At 38.0% G+C, this 21,422-nt stretch overlaps 1 protein-coding gene and 1 long non-coding RNA gene across 5 annotated transcripts in view; one reads left to right on the top strand and one right to left on the bottom strand.

Moving 5' to 3' along the window:
- Positions 1-21,422, bottom strand: part of TENM1 (teneurin transmembrane protein 1) — a 734,894-nt gene that overhangs the window by 505,697 nt on the left and 207,775 nt on the right. For all 3 annotated transcript variants that reach the window (XM_054695568.1, XM_054695569.1, XM_054695570.1), the window contains one exon: positions 17,104-17,384. In XM_054695568.1, coding sequence (XP_054551543.1) covers positions 17,104-17,320 — 217 coding nt within the window. In that variant the 5' untranslated portion in view covers positions 17,321-17,384. The remainder of the gene's footprint in view (positions 1-17,103; positions 17,385-21,422) is intronic.
- The window catches only part of LOC129145857 (uncharacterized), a 42,159-nt gene that overhangs the window by 2,774 nt on the left and 17,963 nt on the right, over positions 1-21,422 (top strand). The gene's annotated exons all lie outside the window — the stretch shown is intronic.

Raw genomic sequence — 21,422 nt, 5'->3', positions numbered from 1 at the left:
AAAATGGCTGTAATTGGCAATCTGTGAGTTGAAGGCACTTGTGAAAGCATTTGACAATTGGGAATAATATTTGTGTCCTGGCAGTTTTCAGAATGATTTATGTATGCAATTTCAGTTGATCCTCTGTACCACAGTAAGGAAATATTATCTTCACTTTACATAACAGGAAACAAAAGTTGTAAAAGTTATTAAAAGAAAAAAGAGTTTTTAAGCACTTAGTATGTGGCAGAGTTTATAAGAACAAACAAGACACAGTCCATGCCCTCAAGAAATTTACAGTCTAGTTAAAGAAACAAAGATGTCAATAGTCACCTACAAGTTAGATGGATTACTGCCATTATAAGAGGAAGTACATATTGGAGCACATAGGAGTGACATCCAGCCCAGATCACACAACATCAGGGAAGGCTTCCCAAAGCAGGCAGTGTCTAGATGTAGAATTGTGGGTCAAGAAGTACCTACCCAGGTGAGGCGATTGGAAGAACAGGTTTATAACAATGCTTGCAAACGAAAGCCGGTCCAAATGTACTCAGGGTTACACTGACATTTAGAATCAACAAAAAGAATGTTATCAGGTCCAAAAACATCAAAGAAGTGAGGGACCACACCTTTAAGCTTGGTAAAGTGGTGTAGCAGAATGATGTGTTTTGTTTGATTGAAGTTCGAAATTGCTTTTTAACATAAGTATAAGGAGTTTTAGACATAGATGATGGAGAAACAGTGACCTCAGAGGAGAATTAAGTTGGAGGCAGGTTGGAAGGAGAAAGGAACAACCTGAGAAAGTTACATGGGAAGGAGTGGCCAAAGCTTTATGCTCTCTAATCCATTCCATTCATTCCTTCAGTCCCCGGCAGGCTGGCCAGGGTCCCAAATGGCACGCAGACCTCTCCTGCTGTGCCCACTGCTCCTCTCAGCAGTGTTATTCGTCAGTCTGCCTGCTCTGTTCTCCGCTCTGGCTCTGGTGAATACTCTCACCCTCCCGTGCTTCTGACTGTACCCAGTGTTTGTATAAATCAATTAAATAAATAAATAAATAGAAAATATTTACTAAGCACTTATTCAATTAAGACACTGTGCTAGGCTATTAAATAAAATAGCAGTTTGAACTCAAATTGCTATTGGTTCAGTATTTGTTTTTTTATACCACCCCAAATAATTCATTGGCAAATACATCAAAACAGATACCAAACTTTTAAATTCGATTTATTTCTAAACGCCTGGCCCACAATGTGCAAAATACTACAGTATATAAAAGTTCCCAGTAACTGGTTAATGGTATCTGGCTATCCTCGATGGTTTCTAAAGACAGGATAAGGGGAAAGGAACTTAAAGTGCTACCTGTGGAATTCTGGCAAACTATGCTTGGCAGTAAACATTGTCAAACACTAGAAAATGCTAGAAATTTCTTGATGGCTTCAGAATCAATGATCAATGCATACTTGTTGAATGTGTCCTTTGGAAAACAATGATTACTGAGTTGAACTCTGGTGAGACTTTTAAGGGTAAACAGTATGAAACGTTACAATAGCTATGCTAGCATGGGGAGAGAAAAAAAAATCAACAGACCACACTACCACCAAAGAATGGTGATAGGACTGAAATAGGATCAAATTTTATGTAATTTTCAGAGGGGTAGGTTTAGTGTGGGCCTGCCTGAAGACATGTTCTTTGAAGGCCCTTGGCGGGCCTGTGATTGAATTTTAAGTTATTTGAAAGGTTCAGAGTAATAAAATGGTTCGAGTAATAAAAACTATAATTGTGTTCCTTTCATAGCTTCTATTATTTTAAGCATTATTTAAGCAAAAGTTCAAGTATTTTACCATGAGAATGACTTATGAAAGTCTGTTTAGCTTGTTGAAAAGGTAACTTTGTGATGTAATTCTTACTGAATCCAGATGTCATGTAAGTTTACAAGCCCCCTTGGAACAGACTCCTTTTACAGGAATCTTCTGGTGGCAGAATTCTAAGAGCATTAGTTCCAAACTTTATATTGAAATGTAAATAAATTTTAATCGCAATACATAAGTACATGCAAATAAGAATTGCAGGTATACATATTAGACTTCTTGATAGTATAGTACAGCCACAGTTAACAAAGGTCTAAATAATGTAGAGCTTATTTTAATTGGAATATCTATTCACCATTTGTCACTGGTTGTTGGCACTGACAAGAATGAGACAAATGTCAATAAAACAAAGCTACCCCAAAGCTTTCAAGTTCTTTATTTCTAGACTGAAGCTATTCTTCAATGGTTTCTACATCTATAGTCTAGTACAATAAAAGTAGATGTAACTGAACAGAAAAATACCTCCTGAATACACATAAAGTTAAACCAATTTGAATTTTCATACTCAAATCTTATACAATAAAGTAAAGTTTGGGGGAAAAACAAGACTGAGAAATTTCAGGAATGAAATTTTTTTTTTTTTAATATTAAATTTTATTTTTATATTCCCCCATACAATTGCAAACGCCCCATTCTGACCCCAATCCTTCCCCTCCCGCCCCCCACCCCCCAAAAAGTGTCTCTGGTTCATAGTTTTTTGTTGATTTTGATTTTCACTTTCTTATATTCATTTTCCTGGTCCCTTATTTAAGTTTTCTAGATTCCTGCTATGAGTGAGACCATCCGGTATTTTTCTTTTTCTTTTTGGCTTATTTCGCTGAGCATGATTTCAGGAATGAAATTTCAATTACTCTTAGGCTAACTGTTGTGAATTGAAAAGGTTATGAACTTACACTTCAATTGTATAATAATTTTATCTAAATTTGCATTTAGGTTTTTCACTGAAGTAACTTTGGTTTTTTTTTATACTTTTTTTTTTATAGAGTCATGTTTTATTTATTTATTTGTTTGTTTTGTTTATACAAGCACTGGGTACAGTCAGAAGCGTGGGAGGGTGAGAGAATTCACCAGAGCCAGAGCGGGGAGCAGAGCAGGCAGAGGGACCGAAGCACACTGCTGAGGGGAGCAGCGGGCGGCAGGAGAGGTCTGCGCGCCATGTGGGACCCTCCTCCGGTGGCCGGGGTGCAGCCGGGGATCAAACCGGTGCTACAGAGGCTGCGGGCAGCTTCGAAACCCAGTGCTCAACCGCTGCGCCACCGGGGAGGCCTGAAGTAACTTTGTATTGTAACATTATATAAGTTTCAGGTGTGAATACATTTGAATTCTGTGATATGACAAATACTGCAACCCAGTTCCACAAAACATCCTATACTAAAAGTATCAAGTATTTTTCCATGAAAAGTAAAAAAAACTATGTATAGAAGTCAAGGTAGACAATATTCAAATTTGAGCCTCTTCCTAATTTAATATCAGAAGAGAATGCTACATGTTAAACATTTAAAAAATTAATTTGTTCAATTTATTGAATACCTATTAGGAGCCAAATACTGTTTCAAGCTCTAAAGTTAATTTCCAAAACATGGTGGAATTAGGAGGGCACAGCCAGCTGCATTGTATTTTTTTAAGTTTATTTATACAAGAACTGGGGTACAGGCCAGAAGCCTGGGAGGTTGTGAGGATTCACCAGAGACAGAGCGGGGAGCACATCAGGCAGATGGACCGAAAACACTGGAGTTCTGCCACGCCATGTAGGTATCTCCCTGGCCAGCCAGGAATCAAACCCACACTGCAGAGGCTGCAGACAGCTTCACAGCATTGCACTCAACCTGCTGTGCCACCGGGATGGCCCAGCTGCGTTGTATTCTTAAATCAAATTGATCATATATGTCCCATGGCCCACTGACCAGAGTCACTGGCCCTGCCAACTGCAGTGCCGATTAAAAAGAACATGCTGGGCCTCCCCAGTGGCGCAGCAGTTGAGCACTGGGTTGCAAAGCTGCCCACAGCCTCTGCAGCGCCAGTTAGATCCCCAGACGCCAGCAAGGGTCCCACATGGCGCGCAGATCTCTCCTGCCGTCCGCTGCTCCCCTCAGCAGTGTATTTCGTCAGTCTGCCTGTTCGATTCCCCTCTCTGACTCTGGTGAATTCTCTCACCCTCCCACGCTTCTGACTGTACTCAGTGCTTGTGTAAATTAAAAAAAATCTTAAAAAAAAATAAAATAAAAATAACATGCTGACTGGTGGTCTTGGCTGTGTGCTACAGTCAAGATACTTCAGAAATCAGCTTTTATTGCTATCTATGTAAGAGGCAGGCTGAAGGAAACTACAAAGAATCACCTAGATTGCAAGTCACCAACCTGTGCCCAGAATTTCTGGGGTTTGGGATATTTGAGTTGGGAAGCTACAGGAGAAAAAGGAAGCATAATAATTATGAAATTTATAGGTTGTTACCTATAACTTCTCTTCTGTTTTACCTCTCAGTTTTTATATGCATGTCTTGCTTAAGAAAATTCAATCAATAGGAAAAATAGAAAGCAATCTAATTAAAAATTGATCTACCTCATTGTTTCTTTAAATTATATACATAACTATATATAAATGTAAAATCATAAAAAATATACAGTATATAAATAATGGTGATGACAAAATACATGGTATAATATGTACAGACATGCATGTAAAACATACAATAAAATTCTGCATTTCTTGTGACTTTCCCATTTTTCCAAACCAAGGATCACTCTTTTCTCAGTTAGTGAAGGTGATTTTGAATCATATTTATTGATTAATTTGAGACATGCTAGCATTCAGCCTGGTTGTATGTCAATGTGATAATTTTTTAAAGTGTTCTTGACAATTCTGGAGTTGAACCATTAATGAGGAGACATAATTGGACTTTAGTAGAGAAGCCTTGTAAATGTCTCAGTTGAAGGCAGAGAAATGAATCTCAACTCAAACCTTTAAATTCTATGAAAGGTTTGGGGAGTGTCCTTATTAAAATTTTTTTTTCTTTTGCCTTTGAGCTCATTTCTAACTGCTTTCTTATATGACATAAAAGACATAAAGGGTCATTTGCTCCAACAGTTAAAGACTCAAGAGTTATAAAATTAAATACTTCATGTGTTTCAGGAATGATTGGCACCAAAATAGCACTGCATATGGCTCAGTTTATACTGACAGGACAGTAGAATCCTCAGCTATTGGTATAAAGGCTTCAAATGAGAAAATTTCCAAGGTTCCCAGGGATCAAGATTTATCTTCTGTCACCTCTAGACCCTTGCAGAATTATAATGAGGAAGAAAAGTGCTGAAAATAAATAGAACTTATTTGTATATGGAGCTAGTTCTGCATCACAGATGACCAAAAAGGCAGAAAAACAGTTTTCTGACAGGATGATTTCCTGACAGGACATGTAGGCATACCTCATAGTCATGCCTCTGCAGATATTTAAAACTGCTTTTGACTGTTCACATGAATATAAAGTTACATTTTGAAATGCCAATTTGAATCTTGCTCAAATCTTTGTAATAAAAGAAAATCAACGTGTAATACAGATATAGTCTCAATCAACCTTATGAACTAAAACTCTTCCAGACCTGCAGAGTTTTTCCCTGTTATCTATGGAACTGAATCCATGCCCTTTCACTTCACTTTTTAGATTCAGCAAAGGCTTCCTTCTTATTTCACCAACCTCCCTTTTTCATCATTCTTCAACAGTCTCAGCTTCAGCCATGTTATCTATCCTGTGTGTCATTCAAATCATCTGACTTATGCTCATCTGGTCTTTGTGTTAACCATAAAATAAATGGACCCTAAAGAGTTAAAAGGGAAAAAAAGCTTTCTTTTTCCCCACTCTTCACAATCCCAAGGCTCCATGTCCCCTTTGATCCTGCCCTGTACCTGAAGCAATTCACAAAGAGGAACCAAATTATGTAGCTGAAAGAGGACAGCTGCTTTGTTTCCCAGGGCATAGTCATCTGTTTGACACTCGGCCAGGAAGCCAGTCTTTTCTTTTTGAAATTATATAGATCTTCAAAGGAAAATACACAATTCCAAAGAGTTATTTAAGAAAGGGACACTGGAATCATTCTCCATTCGATGTTGTAGGCTTTAATCTAGATTTAGAAGAAGTATTAGAGGATTAAACATAGTATTAAGCAAAGTGGGCTAAGGGGTAGACAGTGGAAATGAAATAAGCGTATAGAGGCTAGAGTGATTTTCAGACTGAGAGCAAAGACCATGTAGCTTCACAGGCATTGCAGCAAAAGAATTGAGAAAGTGACCTAGCTATTCCTGGATAAAGGATATGTATCAAGAAGAGGACAAATGGTCAAAGGAAAAACCACACTCGCATGTCTTCACCTATTGCTTCATAAAGTCAGTTCATGAAACTATACAGACAATTATTTCCATCAGATTTAGCCCTATTAGGTGAATTATGACATTTGGTAATAAACTCTATAGGAACTGACAAATTGTGACTGACAGTGGCTACCTATATTCCAAATGAACTGATACAGAAGAAAAGTGTAGTTTTACTGAAATGGCAACATTCAGAAGGATGCTCTAAGATGAAATTAGCATACTATATCACTGAAAGTATTCTTCTTTCAATTGTCCACCAATCTGGCATCCCATCCCTACTCCAAAGCCACCCATACAATATATATTTTTGCACTCTTCAACATAACCGGAAAATATCACATATATGTCTATGCTGTATTGTGTATATGTCTATATAAGGAAAACTGTCTCCTTTGCTAGAAACAAAATCTTGACCATCTGTGGATTTAGCACTGGATAGAAAACGTCCTAGTTGATGGAAACAGTAAATCAAGATAACACAATGTTAATGGAAGGTGAAAAATTCAAGGGCAGAGTTGACTTCTTGGCGGTTAGTCTCCAAGCCTCCCAGCTTCTGCTTGTAGCTACTCCTGTTAGTGCTAAATCCTGGGGGAACTAAGTTGCATTAAATAAGAGGAGATACAATTCCCTTAGTAGATAATCACAAGCCATGGCCCATGGATATAGAAGGACTTCAAGCATCTCCTGAACGCCTTTAAACATATGGCACACATGGTGTCAGTGTGCATTTTTTTTTCCTGAAAAGAAGATTCAGAGCTTTGATCAGATTTTCAAAGCATTAAGTCATATCCACTTCTCTGCCTCCCTACTGTGAAGAACCATTATAGTGGTCATTGGGAGACTTTGAAGGATGTTCAGAAGATGGTGTGATTTGTTTTTAGAAAGATGACCTGTAATGATTTGGAGGAGAGTCTGGAGTTCCCTTTTTATCAGAAGAAGAAACTGTAACATACAAAGAATACAGCCTATCTCCATTAAATCAGTTACACAGTGGTACCTCCAAATTAGAGAATTTCCAACTTTCATTTGACACTCAATGTTGTTTGGAAATCATTTTTATTTTCATATGAGAATGGATATTTAAAACAGGTGGCACAAGGGCCTCCCCTGGTGGTACAAGAGGTTGAGCATAGTGCTGTGAAGCTGTCCGCAGCCTCTGCAGCACGGGTTGGATCCCAGCCGCCCAGTGAGATACCCACATGGCACAGCAGACCTCTCCAGGATCACCCACTGTTCTCCTCAGCTGTGTATTTCAGTCATTCTGCCTGTTCTGCTCCCGCTCTGTCTCTGGTGACTCCTCTCACCCTCCTGTGCATCTGGCCTGTAGCCCGGTTCTTGTATGCATGAATAAATAAATCTTTAAAAAAATCTCTTCTACGCTGCCTGGGGAAGAGATTTTTTAAAAAATAAATAAATAAAACAGGTGGCATAACGTGGACATCATCCATTGAACTTCAACCGAGAGTGAAGTGGAAACAACATGTGATTTATTCAGTCATGGATTTATATCTCAGCAACGCTACTTACCCAAGATGTGATATTCTACAAAATAGGGTTTACAAGCCTTCCCGGTGGTGCAGCAGTTTGAGTGCAGAGCTGTGAAGCTGTCCGCAGCCTCTGCAGAGCCAGCTTGATTCCTGGCTAGCCAGGGAGAAACCCACATGGCACGGCAGACCTTTCCTATTTTGCCCACTGCTCCCCTCAGCAGTGTCTTTGGTCTGTCTGCCTGTTCTGTTCCCCGCTCTGTATCTGGTGAATCCTCTCACCCTCCCACACATCTGGCCTGTACCCCAGTTCTTGTATAAATAAATTTTAAAAAATAAGGGTCACAATGATTATCTCTTCATCATGGCCTATCACAACAGAGTTATGATAAGAACTAAAGAAACCAGCTCGGCCAACACTTGACACAGTGGTGAATATTATTTACTGTCATTACTATTCCCCGATTTTTATCTTCAGTCCCACCTCACCTGTGCCCCAGATATATATGTACAACTCCTTTTCAGCCTACCCAGAAACTGCTCTCTTTCCTCATCTGAAGTTCTTGACTCAATCCACAGTCAGCAGATAACCATGCATGTCTCTTCTTTAGTCAAGAAAACTGAGATATCAAGAACTTCAACTCTTCCCACTCCATTTTAGAACTTTCTTCCTGTATCAGAGGAAGAACGGAAGATTCCCCTTTCAAAGCTGCTCCCTCCTCCTGTGATCCTTAACCATCCTGCAAAAGAGCCTTATCCAGTAATTAATTATATTCATTTGCATTCACTCATCAAATCGTTGTTATTGGATATTTTCCTCTGAGATGATTTAAATCATAAGGCAGGAGACTCCCATCTTGGGTGTACACTGAAATATCTTCAGGTGTTTTAAAAAATGCCTGGGTCCCCCCCCAGGAAATTCTTTTTTTTTTTTTTTAAGATTTATTTTATTTATTTATTTATGCAAGCACTGGGTACAGTCAAAAGCGCGGGAAGGTGAAAGAATTCACCAGAGCCAGAGCGGGGAGCAGAGCAGGCAGAAGGACCGAAGTACACTGCTGAGGGGAGCAGCGGGCGGCAGGAGAGGTCTGCGCGCCATGCAGCACCCTCGCTGGCGGCTGGGGATAGAACCAGCACTGCAGAGGCTACGGGAAGCTTTGCAGCCCAGTGCTCAACTGCTGTGCCACCAGGGGAGGCCCAGGAAATTCTTGTTTAATTGATCTGAGGAGCAGTCTTCGTGGTGGGATTTGAAAATTCCCAAGGTAATTTTAATGTCCAGCCAAGGTGTAGAATCTCTGGTCTAAAGTCAGCAATTACCTTTTAAAGTGCCTACTGCCTTTTGTCAATATTCTTTCTATCTGTTGATTCTGATTCTTTTGACAATATTATTCATACCTTCTTGCTGGAAAATCTCCCCTCTTTATGTGATACTCCTTCCTTTTGATTCTTTTCTGACATTTCTAGTTCACCTGTTTTCTTCTGTCCACGTCCACTACTTTAAATTCAGGTATTAACTCAGGCTTTCTTTGTGCATTTCTTACTGGATGATCTCCACAGCTTTAGAAATAATCTATGGGAAGATGAGGATTTCGGCTGCAGTTGGGTTAAATGAGAGAGAGCGAGAGAGAGAGAGAGAGAGAGAGAGAGAGAGAGAGAGAGAGAGAGAGAGAGAGAGAGAAAGAGAGAGCGAGAGAGAGAGAGAGAGAGAGAGAGAGAGAGAGAGAGAGAGAGAGAGACGTTGTTTCCTTGACTTGCAATCTGAACTGGGTGCTGTCTATGTATGCATAGTAGGTATGGCAATAGGCTGAGATGTCAGACTGGGTTTCATTTCCAATCCTATTAAGACTGTGTAATATTGGGCAAGTAATTTAGCATCTCTGTGCCTCAGTTTACTCATCTGTAAATTGGAGAAAATAATGATCCCAACCTCTTAACATTATGGGGAAGTTTAAGTAACATAAACCATCAAAAGCATCTTACTTAGGGCCTCCCTGGTGGTGCAAGCAGTTAAGATGCAACCTATGAAGCTATCCACAGCCACTGCTTGAGTTCGATCCCTGACCAGGGAGGTATCCACATGGCACAGCAGACATCTCCTGACTCGCCCGCTGCCCCCTCAGCAGTGTATCTCAGTCGATCTGCCTGTTCTGTTTCCCACTCTGTCTCTGGTGAATTCTCTCACCCCACACCTCTGGCCTGTACCCCAGTCCTTGTACTCATAAATAAATGAATCTTTTTAAAAAATCGTACTCAATGACTGGTGCTTAATATTTTGCTTATAATTACTGTTATCATCCCCTGAGCAGAGTATCTGATTCTAGATTCTAGACTCTTATATTATTATATTGCATCATATTGCATCACTGTTGATGAATTAAATCTGCCTCCTCAGTCGTAGTCTGAATTCTTTAAGGGCAAAGACTCCTTCTTATTCATCTATAAATCTTCAGAGTTTGACAGAGTAATTGGCACTGACAAGTAGGCCTCAGATAGGAAATAGTTCATATCTGTTGCCCAACACTAACTGAGATTGTTTGCATGGGGTTCTATGTTGATGAGGATTTCAGGCTGCAGTTGGGTTCAACAAGAAAGCACCATGATGTGATTATGGGACAGGTAGAGGAAGAAGTGGCAGAAGTTCCGTGGACATTCTATCCCAGTTTTAGTTGCTGATTTAAGTAAGTGTTTATTGAATAAGTCTCTGTGAACAAATTATACTGGCTGAAAGACAAACAAACTGGGGTTGTTGCTAAATAACTTAATTTTCTTTTATCGTCTAAGCTCTTTCAGAGCAGTCATTATAGATTTTTATGCTAGAGACTTTTGACAACCAGAAGTATAACATGCTTGCAGCAGAAATCTGACTACATGTGATCAAAAGCTGTTGAAATTTTCATTTTATAGGCCTTGCTACATTATATTACACCTGCCATCTGTGATCTTTATTACATAAAGACCGAACCTGAGATTAAAAGTTCTTTCAAGATTTTTGTAGGAACTTTTATCCAAATGGTTTAGATATAAGCAAACAATAATTTAAACTACTGTTAAGTGCTGGAAATAAGAATCAAGAAATATGCTTTTCAAATTTAGGCATCTTTCTACTCCTTGAATTCACAAGTGGCAATGCTGTTATGGGAGGAAGTGGCTTATAGCCTGAGGGAAAGAAAGGGAAATGATAATCACTAAAACCCATTTATTTCCAGTGAATTTATTCTACCTAATTTAGTACCTGGAATAGAGTTTACACTAAATAAATACTTAATTAAAAAATAAGAAAATGAAAAAGTAGATGGATGAATGCATGGACAGATGAATGGATGGATAGGTTGGTGAAATGAATAGGTAGATGTGTGGATGTGAGTATGCACGGATGGGTGGATGAATGGATGGAGGACAAATAAACTGAGCTTTGCTTCCATGTAATCTTGGTAAATAAAACTGGTGTAGCAGTTTTAAATTTGTTCCACCAGATGGCGGTAATGTGAGACATAGGCTTCGGTTGTAAAAGACAAGAGGAAAGCAACCAATCAAACAAATAAAAAAAAATAATACTAGGAGAAGGAGCAGTCCTAAAAGATCAGTTAAGAAGGAAGAAATGTTTGTGTCACCTGTAGTATCTTATGTCTATGATCTTGTGGAATTTGTAGTAGGTCCTGACCATACTTTTCTATGCATGAGTGACTTTTCATTCATAATTACTTTTCAGTAAAGTGGCTGTATTAAAAATTAATATTATCTATTATAAAAATTATAGCCCAAGTTTCGTGACTAAAATTATTATTCTTGGTTTATAGACTCGTATATTTATATTTTCGCCCGTCTTATACTAATTTCTTAGTTAATTGATGTCTCCCTTGGAAGTGAGGCTATTCAGAACAACAGTTAGCCTGTGTGCCTCCAGGAAATCTATCCCTGCTTAAACATGCCGAAAGCCATATAAAATAAGCTTACCTAGAGTCCATTCATTCCTTCAGTAAAGAATTGTGAATAATATCAGATTAGTGTCCATGCCTTAATTCAAAAGCTTTTAGAAAATAAGAAAATCAGTTTTAGAATCCAGGATTATGCCTACATGGAATAGAGGGGCTGCTTCCTTGGCAAGTAAGATAAGAAAATGAAGATATTTTCAGACAGGATCAAGTATATCCTCACATTAATATTACCCCCCAAACAATCCATGAATTAGATGACATTCATTTCCTAAAAAGTGGAAATGAACAAAGAGGCTCAGGAATATTTCATTGTAAATTAGATAGCCTATCATCTGTTCTTTTCAAAAATGAATCAGAATATGAAGGATTTCTAAATCATCTTGTAAACCCTTGGATCATTAGGGCATAAAGGGGCTGGCAAGGTTGTTGGGGATGGAAATGGAAAATAATATTTATGAATCCCTAAACATTTTCACACTTATAATCACAGTTAGTCCTTACCACAACCTCATGATGCAGATATGATAGATTGTATAGTATAGTGAACAATGAGAACAGTGGAGCCATAGACTTGCTAGCTAAGTCCAACTCTCACCAACGTGACTTAGCTGCAGAAAGCTCTGGAAAGTTATTTCTTTCCAAGTCTCAGTTACCAGTTAACTCATCTGTAAAACTGGTATAACATCTCATACTTATGTTATGCCTGCTTTCTTCTGCCTTGACTTAATATTTTTCTGAGATCTTTATTTCCTTAAAATCTATGAGAAAGGCTCAATTTTAGTTAGATTATTACAAGATATGACATACATATTTTTCACAAATATAGTAACATATCTGTGAAAATTAAAATTTTCTTTTACTCATTGATAGTAATGTTATGGAATAAAACAACCACCAAGAAGATACTGAAGAACTCACAAAAAAGATGACTGAGCCCATGGTTTTGTCTAATGTATGGTCATTCATTTCCCCTCCAAAGATGTACATATTTTCCCTCCTAGGTCTTACTAAAGATGAGTGAGTCAGTGGCGGATGAGATTCCAAGTTTTCAAATGGAATTCACTTCTTAGAGTTTTACATTTTAGTTTATATAAGTCAGTGCATTGAAGGATGAGTACTATATTAAATTTAAATAGAGTCAAAACATGTTTATGTCAGTTCATGGATAATAGATTCAGATTATTGTCCTTGGCCTTTTTGTAGTCACACTACACATTCTCCCTGGCAAATCTCATCCATCCCCAGGCAATTTTACCATAAGACACTGATGCATTCACATCTACTTATAACAAGTCTGGATCTTTCCTGAACATATTTACAACTACCTGATGGGAAAATCTACCTGGATGTCACCTAAGCATCCTAAATTTAACGTGTCCAAAATGAAACTCATTCTCTCCTCCAAACCTACTTCCTTCCTCTTATTCTCCCTCTTCTGGTAACTGGATCAAAATCCTCCAATTTACCAAACTTGAAACCTTAGAATCATCCTTGAAGCTTTTATCTCTTTCAACCTTGACAAGCAATTACCAAATCCTATCAAATCTACCACACTAATATCAATTGAATATATCTCCGCTTCACTAATGAAGTCAGAGTTTAGACCTTCATCACCATTTTTCATCTGGATTAATTCAGATTTTCTCCCTGCATCCAATTTTTTCTAAATGCAATCAAACATCTATACTACTGCTTACTTACCTACAACTGTCTTCTATACTTCTCATACTAAAAATTATAGTTCATCATGAAATCCCCATCACTTAAAAGTTTTTTGTAATGTTTAAAGGGAAAAAAGAACTCCCAAATAGAACTTGCAACATTTTTCAAGATCTGGATTCAAAGTACCTTACTCAAGACATAATAAAATTTTCACCATTACAGTACTTTACACAACTTTATGCCTTTGCATCTGCTAATAATCTACTCTCTTGGAATGTTCTTTTCCTAATAAGCTCTTGATTCAAATTTTAAGATCTAGATCAAATATCACCTTTTTATGGACCTTGATTCTCCTGTGTGCTTCACAGTCCCTTACTTAGCTGTGAAAGTACTTACTACATTTAATTGCAATGATTTGTTTGATGACCATTGCTTCAACCACATTATGAGTTTCCTATAGCAGAAGCTATGATCGTTATCTCCTTCTCCAGCATCTGACTTAAAGCCTGACACATACCATATGTTAACAAAAGCTTACTGAGTTATAATAGGATCTTGAAAGTAAGTTAGGATGGCATCATAGAAAACAAACTTCTATAGTCCCAAAATTCATTTTGATCACAAAACACAGAGACAAAATGTAAGGCTGCCTAGCTCTTTATACTGACTTAGTACAAAATGGCTTATATTTTTTAAAATGAACTGTCAACAGAAGTGCTTTCTTATTTAAACTGAGAACATATTATATAGGTGCTCTATACTCTAATCCCAAAAGCCACAACTCAGAATTTTAAGTTCATAATCCATAAAGACAAACTTAAACAGAAAGACATTTTTAATTAATTAACTTCTTTATTTTCTAACACCATTGTTAATTTTTGGATAGTATTTGATTTTTCCCTTCAGGTACAGTCCCCATAGTTCTCCTACCACCATAGCACTCATGATCCATCTCCTCAGTCCCTAATGCTCTTTCTCCCTTCTCCCTCTCCCTCCCTGCTGTATGCCTCAGATCTATGATCAGCTTGCAAATTGTGTCTTTTTCCTAACCCTTAAAGAGAAACATTTTCTTTTTTAAAGATTTATTTTATTTTATTTATACAAGCACTGGGTACAGTCAGAAGTGTGGGAGGGTGAGAGAATTCACCAGAGCCAGAGCGGGGAACAGAACAGGCAGACTGATGAAATACACTGCTGAGGGGAGCAGCAGGCGGCAGGAGAGGTCTGCACCAGTGCCTCATAGGCTGTGGGCAGCTTCGCAACCCAGCGCTCAACCGCTGTGCCACGGGGGAGGCCCATTAAAGAGAAACATTTTAATGGGAACTACACATCTCTTAAAGCATAACAGATACCAAATACTCAATATTCCCATAGAAATCATTTCCCAATTGCCAGTTAGGCAGAAAAAAATAAAATTATTATATAACATATTCACATGGTGGTCTTTAGCTGAATAAATATGGAAGAATAAATAGAATTACTGGAAAAGACACACAAAACTTTAATCAATTATGTTAAAGAGCTAAAATAATTAATACAGTTACTAGTATAAACATTTAACACATAATTAAATGTTAGTATTAATATCTTAAATCTTTGGCTCAATTTAAAGTTTAATAGTAAAATTCAATACCAATTAGAATATACTGGTTTTCATTTGTAATCACTGCATTTTACCAGATAATATTTTAAAAACAGCTTTCAAGCCATGATAAGTACTTACTTTTTGGTTTATAACAACTTATTTCTTAAATAAAAAGTTGCAGAGCACACATTGTATGCAAAGTATTATAGAAAAAAGGAAGTTGAAAAATTTAGGTATCCCCTGCTATCCAAAAGTAGAGCATTCCTATGAAATTTTTCATAAACCAAAATGGTATAAAGCAAAGAAACAATTATCACTCATTTATTTAGAAAAAAAATTTGAGCTCTCCTAGACTCACAAAACATCACCTACCAAATCACATTAAATAACATATAAAACCTAAAATCACACTAACATTGAGTAAAAGCAGGATATGATAAATTTAGCCTGTTTAAAGCTGTTCCTGGGGAAAGAACTTGGTGCCATTCTGGCTACTTGTGGTGCCACTGCCTCTATGCCAGCTTGTGGCATAGCAAACACTGAATACTATTTTCACTTTCATCTTTTATTATAAACCAGAAAATCCTTAGGATTTTTTCAGTTAGCAAAAACAGTTAATAATGTAGGGCTTTCATAAAAGCAAAGTGGCATAACATACTTTCAAAAATCAGAGATACCCAGACATCATGATCACCAGCTTCAATGAGTGTATGATCTAGGAAAGTATATATACACACATAACAAACAATAGAAATGGATACAAAGAAAATATCCATAATGTTCATGGAGGAAAAGATCACCCTCACAATGGAGTAGTAGTAGTAATGGGGATGGCTGTGCAACAAGGGCTCTGTGACAATTGTGGTAAACTGAGTTCTGAAAGATGGCTGAATATGGACAAATGGAGATTCAGAGAGGGGTGTAAACTTCTAAAGAAAGAGGTACAGGATAGCAAAAAGACTAAAGATGAATGAGGTGAGGTCCAGGAGACCAGTTAGGAAACAAAATACAGTCTGATTAAATACAAGAGTAGTGATAATGATAATAGAGTGGAGAAGATGGATTTGAGACATGTAGAGGTTAAATCTGCTGGAACAGACAGCTGATTCGATACAGAAAAGCACATGTGGATGACTAGGGAGAACAGGAACATCATTAACAGATGCTGTGATGGAAGGAAGAGGAGGAGGATTGGGGCTGTGAAGACGATCACTTCCACTTTAGATATATTTATTTAGATTTTCCAGTGGGTTACTCATCTGGAAATATACAGCAGGTAACTGAAAATGTAGAACTAGAATTCAGGAAAGAATAGAGCAGAAGATCAGTATTTGAAAGTTCCTTAAGTAGATGTGAACACTGAATCTATCTTCGTAAAAGAGATTCCAAAAGCATTGGTGTAGTGATCCTTAAATTTAAGCATGCACCAGAAATCCCTGGAGGATTAATGAAAGCAAATTGCTGTGTTTCTGACTTAATAACTCTGGGGTATTCTGTGATGGTGCTGCTGTTCCAGGGCCCATACTTTGAGAAACACAGATCTAAATCATCAAATCTTTTTTTTTTTTTAAATTCAGCATTGGTCTCATCTTTTAAAAAAATAATTTGTACCAACGTTAGCAATTTTTTATCTACCTGTTTTCCATTTATTAGAAACTGTCTTGTCAATCCATTATTAAGGAAACAAAGCTGCCCAAAGGATATGCTTCACACTATGGCTGTGATAAAAAGGGTTTCAATAAATTCTCCCTTCTTTCCTAAGGACTGTGCTGCACCAGATTTCAGTATTCTGTTGACAGACCTGCTGGACCCTTATTTGGTGGCCTCTACTAACCTCTCTAAAGCTCTTTAGAAGTCAAATATTTATTTGAGACTTTTGTCCCATATAGGCAATGGCTTGAAAAGCACTTAGCTGTTTACTTTTCATCTTACTATAAATTATTTATCCCTCAGTCTGTAAATGGCTATTTGCAGGATTAGACAAATTTTGAATGCTCTGATAAGAGGACTGTTGCATCCAAATTTGTGCATAATCCATAAAAAGCACATGTAACCTACAACCTTAGCTGGGATGACATATGAAACAGATTCACTAAGCATATGTAAGCAGTGCGAAATATTAATCAGTTAACATCAGCAAATTTGTTTTTGAAACATAAATTTACTGCATACATCATGCCCTAATGAGAAATAATATTAGTTACAAAAAACCAATAAAAACATACCTTGAGTAGTTTTCTCTACTTCTTTCCTCTTTCTACTCTGGCTATTGTAATTCATCCTCAGTTCTTGGTTATATTCATGCAAAGTTTCTCTGGAATTGTATGACTGTCTTGGTTTACGTCCATCTTCACTTTCATCAGATGAACTGGTGTAAGCTAGATCCATTTCATGCTTGACTTTTGACAAAGGCTGGTAGGGTTTGCAGTCTGTTTGCTCCATCTCTGATTAAGCAAGCTCAGTTTCATGAAAAACTGGAAGAGGAACTCGTTTAATGGAAGCAGTCCTGAAAGAGAGAGGGGAAAACACAAGCCTTCTTAGATTTGTCCTTTTGCAAAGAAATGCATCTGGCAGATTCACAATTGGTACTGATAATACCATATCAAAGGAGAAGAGTAAAAGACAAACTATGTAACATGAAGCTAGCCGGAGGCAATAATAACACTCCGTGTTACATGCATACATTTTCAAGCATTTAGGATTAAGCTGTAGGTTACAGAAAACACTCAAGGTAAAAGAGAGACAGTCTTCAAAAATATTTGTACTAGAATGCAAATAAAGGCCAACATTGTTCGATGGTGTGTGCATGTTTTTAATGTTAAAGTCAGTGGTTAGATTAAAAATCATTAAGAGATATGAAAGCATTTAGGAGTACAAATCTTACCCAGCACATTCTACATTTGAAATGAAAACTGATAAGAGAACTACATTCAGAAAAAAAAAAAAAAAAAAACAGACTCTTGCCTCTGGTTTAATATTACATTTAAGACAGGGACTCTGAGGAAGGGAAGGATTCTGAGTGAGAGAGGCTCATGAAATAAAGTATCCTTGAGGGGGACTGAGCTCTTTGTGCTCATATTGTGGCTTTTCAAGCCTCAGGCTTGAAGAGCAGTTTTAATGAGTTAGGTGGTGATAATTTTTGTTCTTCATAGCACCAAGAGGCACATTTGTGGTGAGTATATTGGTACAGTAGATTTCAAACAATAGATTCAAAATTGGGTTTAGAGATAGAAATTTTTTTTAAAGATTTATTTATTTATTTATACAAGCACTGGGTACAGTCAGAAGCGCAGGAGGGTGAGAGAATTCACCAGAGCCAGAGTGGGGAACAGAGCAGGCAGACTGATGAAATACACTGCTGAGGGGAGCAGCGGACGCAGCAGGAGAGGTCTGCGCGCCATGTGGGACCCTCGCCGGCGGCCAGGGATTGAACCAGTGCTGCAGAGGCTGTGGGCAGCCTCACAGCCCAGCGCTCAACCACTGAGCCACGGGGGAGGCCCCTAAAAACAGAAATTTTAAAGTTTATAATACATCACTGAAAAAATCCCCCTCCCCTTTTTCCACAGAATGCTGAACTAGGGGGCGTTACAATTATTGGGGCCAGTAAAGGCATTATCTGCTCTCAGTACAGAGAGGGCTGAGAAGATCAAAGGCCGTCTGAGATGCACTGCAAAAAGTGTTCTTCCCCTCATTATTCAATATTACTTTATCATCATTTTCCTCCACTGCTGCAACTTTGCAACTTGGTCTTTTTACACAATGTTCAAAAATCTAGCTCATAAGCAAATACCTTTATAATTTCATTTTGCAGTGAAATGGACTGTATTTTTCTTTAATTTGGAATATGTATGTTCAAAGATATCTACAGACATGTACAATATTTCACTTTTTGGAATTCGTATTCTATGTATGGCAAACACATAGGACAAGGAAATCATTCAATAAAGGCTTATGAATTGACTAATAAGCATTCAGTATTACATAATGCTTTGAGGTATATACAGAGTTTCAAAACCTGAAGTTTACATTCGTAGACAAGTGTTCAAGCTCTTTCTTGAAGGCAGAATCTGGGTCTTATATGCATCATTGAATCCAGCACATCACTTAATAGTACTCTAGGCGCACACATAGTATAACTATTTAGCTAGTGAAACTTCAAATTCCATATATGATCTACAGAGACCCCTACTTTGGTTTGAACTGATATCAGAGATGAAAATATTTGGAGAGAAAGCAGTAAAGTATTACAAATGAATAGACTCTTAAGAGTCAACAATAATTTGACCTCATGAGATCTCATGGTTGTCTACACAATATTACTCCCCAATTTGTAGCGCCAGTATAGGTCTTTGCCTAAGTCACATTCTTGAATCTCTGTCTACTTTTGTTGGAGGATGCAGCTCAGAGGCTGGGGTCCAGTCTCACAGTAAGTGACACTCCAAACCCCAATTCCTGAAGTTCTTGAAAAAGATGTCACCGCCCTACCTTCTCTCCCCTTCATTTTCCTGCTGCCAACATCTCAGGGGCCTTGAATCAACTCTGTCCATGCCACAAACCAGACTTCCTGAACAGGGGGGCTGCTGGGAAGGAGAAAGGAGGAGCTGGGAAGCTATTATTGAAGAGGTAAAAAGAGCTGAAGCCATATGGGTGGATGCTTCAGTTGGTCTTTGCTCTTCATTCCAGTTTTAGAGCTTTGGCAGGCAGCACAACTCCACTCTCTGAGAGACTGTCAGCTGCCATCTTCACCTCATGGTAGACTCAGCTTGGGCACTCCTTGGTTTTCTCCTGTCTCAGCCCTTGGTCCCTGCATAAACTCTTGCTTGTGTTTCTTGCTGGAAGATACCTTGATCTCACTCTCCTGGCAGCTCTGCTCTTGGGCTGTGGCTGCTCCACTTTGGGCCCTGCCTGTTTTAGACTCAACTTTTGCCCACAAGGGGATGGTTGGTCTCAGAGTTTGACTGAGAGTTCAAATTTTGAAGTTCTTCTATCCCATACTCCTCCCTCTCTCTGTCCCTTTCAACCTCCTAATGACTAAAAATCTTTGAGCCCACTAGAGTTTGATTACTTTTCTTTGATGCATACAACTGAACACGAACCCTTAGAATTTGCTACATGGGCTTTTTCCCTTAATAGCTTGGGGTCCCTGGACACTCCTCAGTTTTGCCTGTTATCACTTGATTATCTAGAAAGACATCTCAAACTTATACTCTAAAAACTGAGGTCCTGATTCCCATCTGTTTCCAAAACTTCTCTCTCACAGCATTCCCATTTTGGTCAATGGTAACTCTATTCATCTGCTTGTTTCAGGCAAGTCATCCTTGATGCCTGCCTTTCACAGCCCACATGCAATCCATCAGTAAATCCTGTTGGTGCTACCTTTGGAATATATCCAGAATCCAATAACATCTCTCCATTTCTTCATTACTACAATGGTTCGAGCCATCATTTCCCACTTAGATTATTGCAATAGCCTCCGAATTACTCTGCTACATTGCTCCCTTATAGCACATTACCCACAATGCAGCCAGAATGAAGCTTTTAAAATCTATGTTGTCATTTTGTTTCCCTCCTTTGTTCAAAAACAGCAATGACATTTCCACTTCCTTCAGAATAAAAGTCAGAATCCTTATCATGATCTACAAAGCCCCTACAAAGTCTGCCTCCACCATGCCCTAACCTCTCCCAAACATTCTAGATACACTAGATTTCTTGCTACTTCTGGAAATACCAGACATGTTTTGACCTCAGGGCCTTTAATCTCCCATTGTAAACCACGAAAAGATGTTACTTTTCATTCTCCTTTCTGTCTTTCATAGCACTTATCACTATAGTTTGCTTATTTATCACATGCCATGTCTCTCCCTAGTTCAACATAAGCTCATGAAGGTAGGTATTTTCATTTGTTCTATTCAGTATCCCAGAATAAGGAGTGTTTGAGCAAATAAAAAACATCTGATCAATACTTGCTGAATGGATTTAATAAACAATTGCCTAGCACTCACAAGAGGGGCTATACCAAACGTGGAAATGATTAGGCCATAGTCACTGCCCCAAGGAACTCACAACCTAATTCAAGTGGTAAACAGCTCTACTACAAAGCAGAATGAAAACAAAATAATGTTTATGTGTGAAAGATGTAGATAAAGAGAAAGGACAGTACTTGATTTGACTTATTTGTTCATGACCAATACCATCACAACTACTAAAATTCTACTGAGTATCTATGTGATGAGGCTAATTTTAATGTTTTTCTTTGTAGGTGCCCATAGGGTACTTTTCAGAAGGTGGACAGTTGTCTGAATTCTATTCTTTGTCTTTGCTCTGAATAGTGCACAGTTAGACATGTACTAAAAGTAAATTTCCAGAGATGTATCTTTGCAGCTGATGAAAATTCATCTAACTTAATTTCTACCTATATTTACAGTTTTGTTTCATGAATGTATACTGAATAGAGGTAGAAAGCTGTTTTCCATATAAGGACTTTGGCAATGTAAATTATCAATGGAAGACTTTATAATTAATAATAATAATAAATTATTTATAG

Source organism: Talpa occidentalis, unplaced genomic scaffold, assembly GCF_014898055.3.
Source record: "Talpa occidentalis isolate TD23 unplaced genomic scaffold, MPIMG_talOcc4v2.1 talOcc4.15, whole genome shotgun sequence".
Taxonomy (NCBI): Eukaryota; Metazoa; Chordata; class Mammalia; order Eulipotyphla; family Talpidae; genus Talpa; species Talpa occidentalis.
The sequence above is the reverse complement of the archived record's forward strand: the minus strand, read 5'-3'. Positions and strand labels throughout refer to the sequence as shown.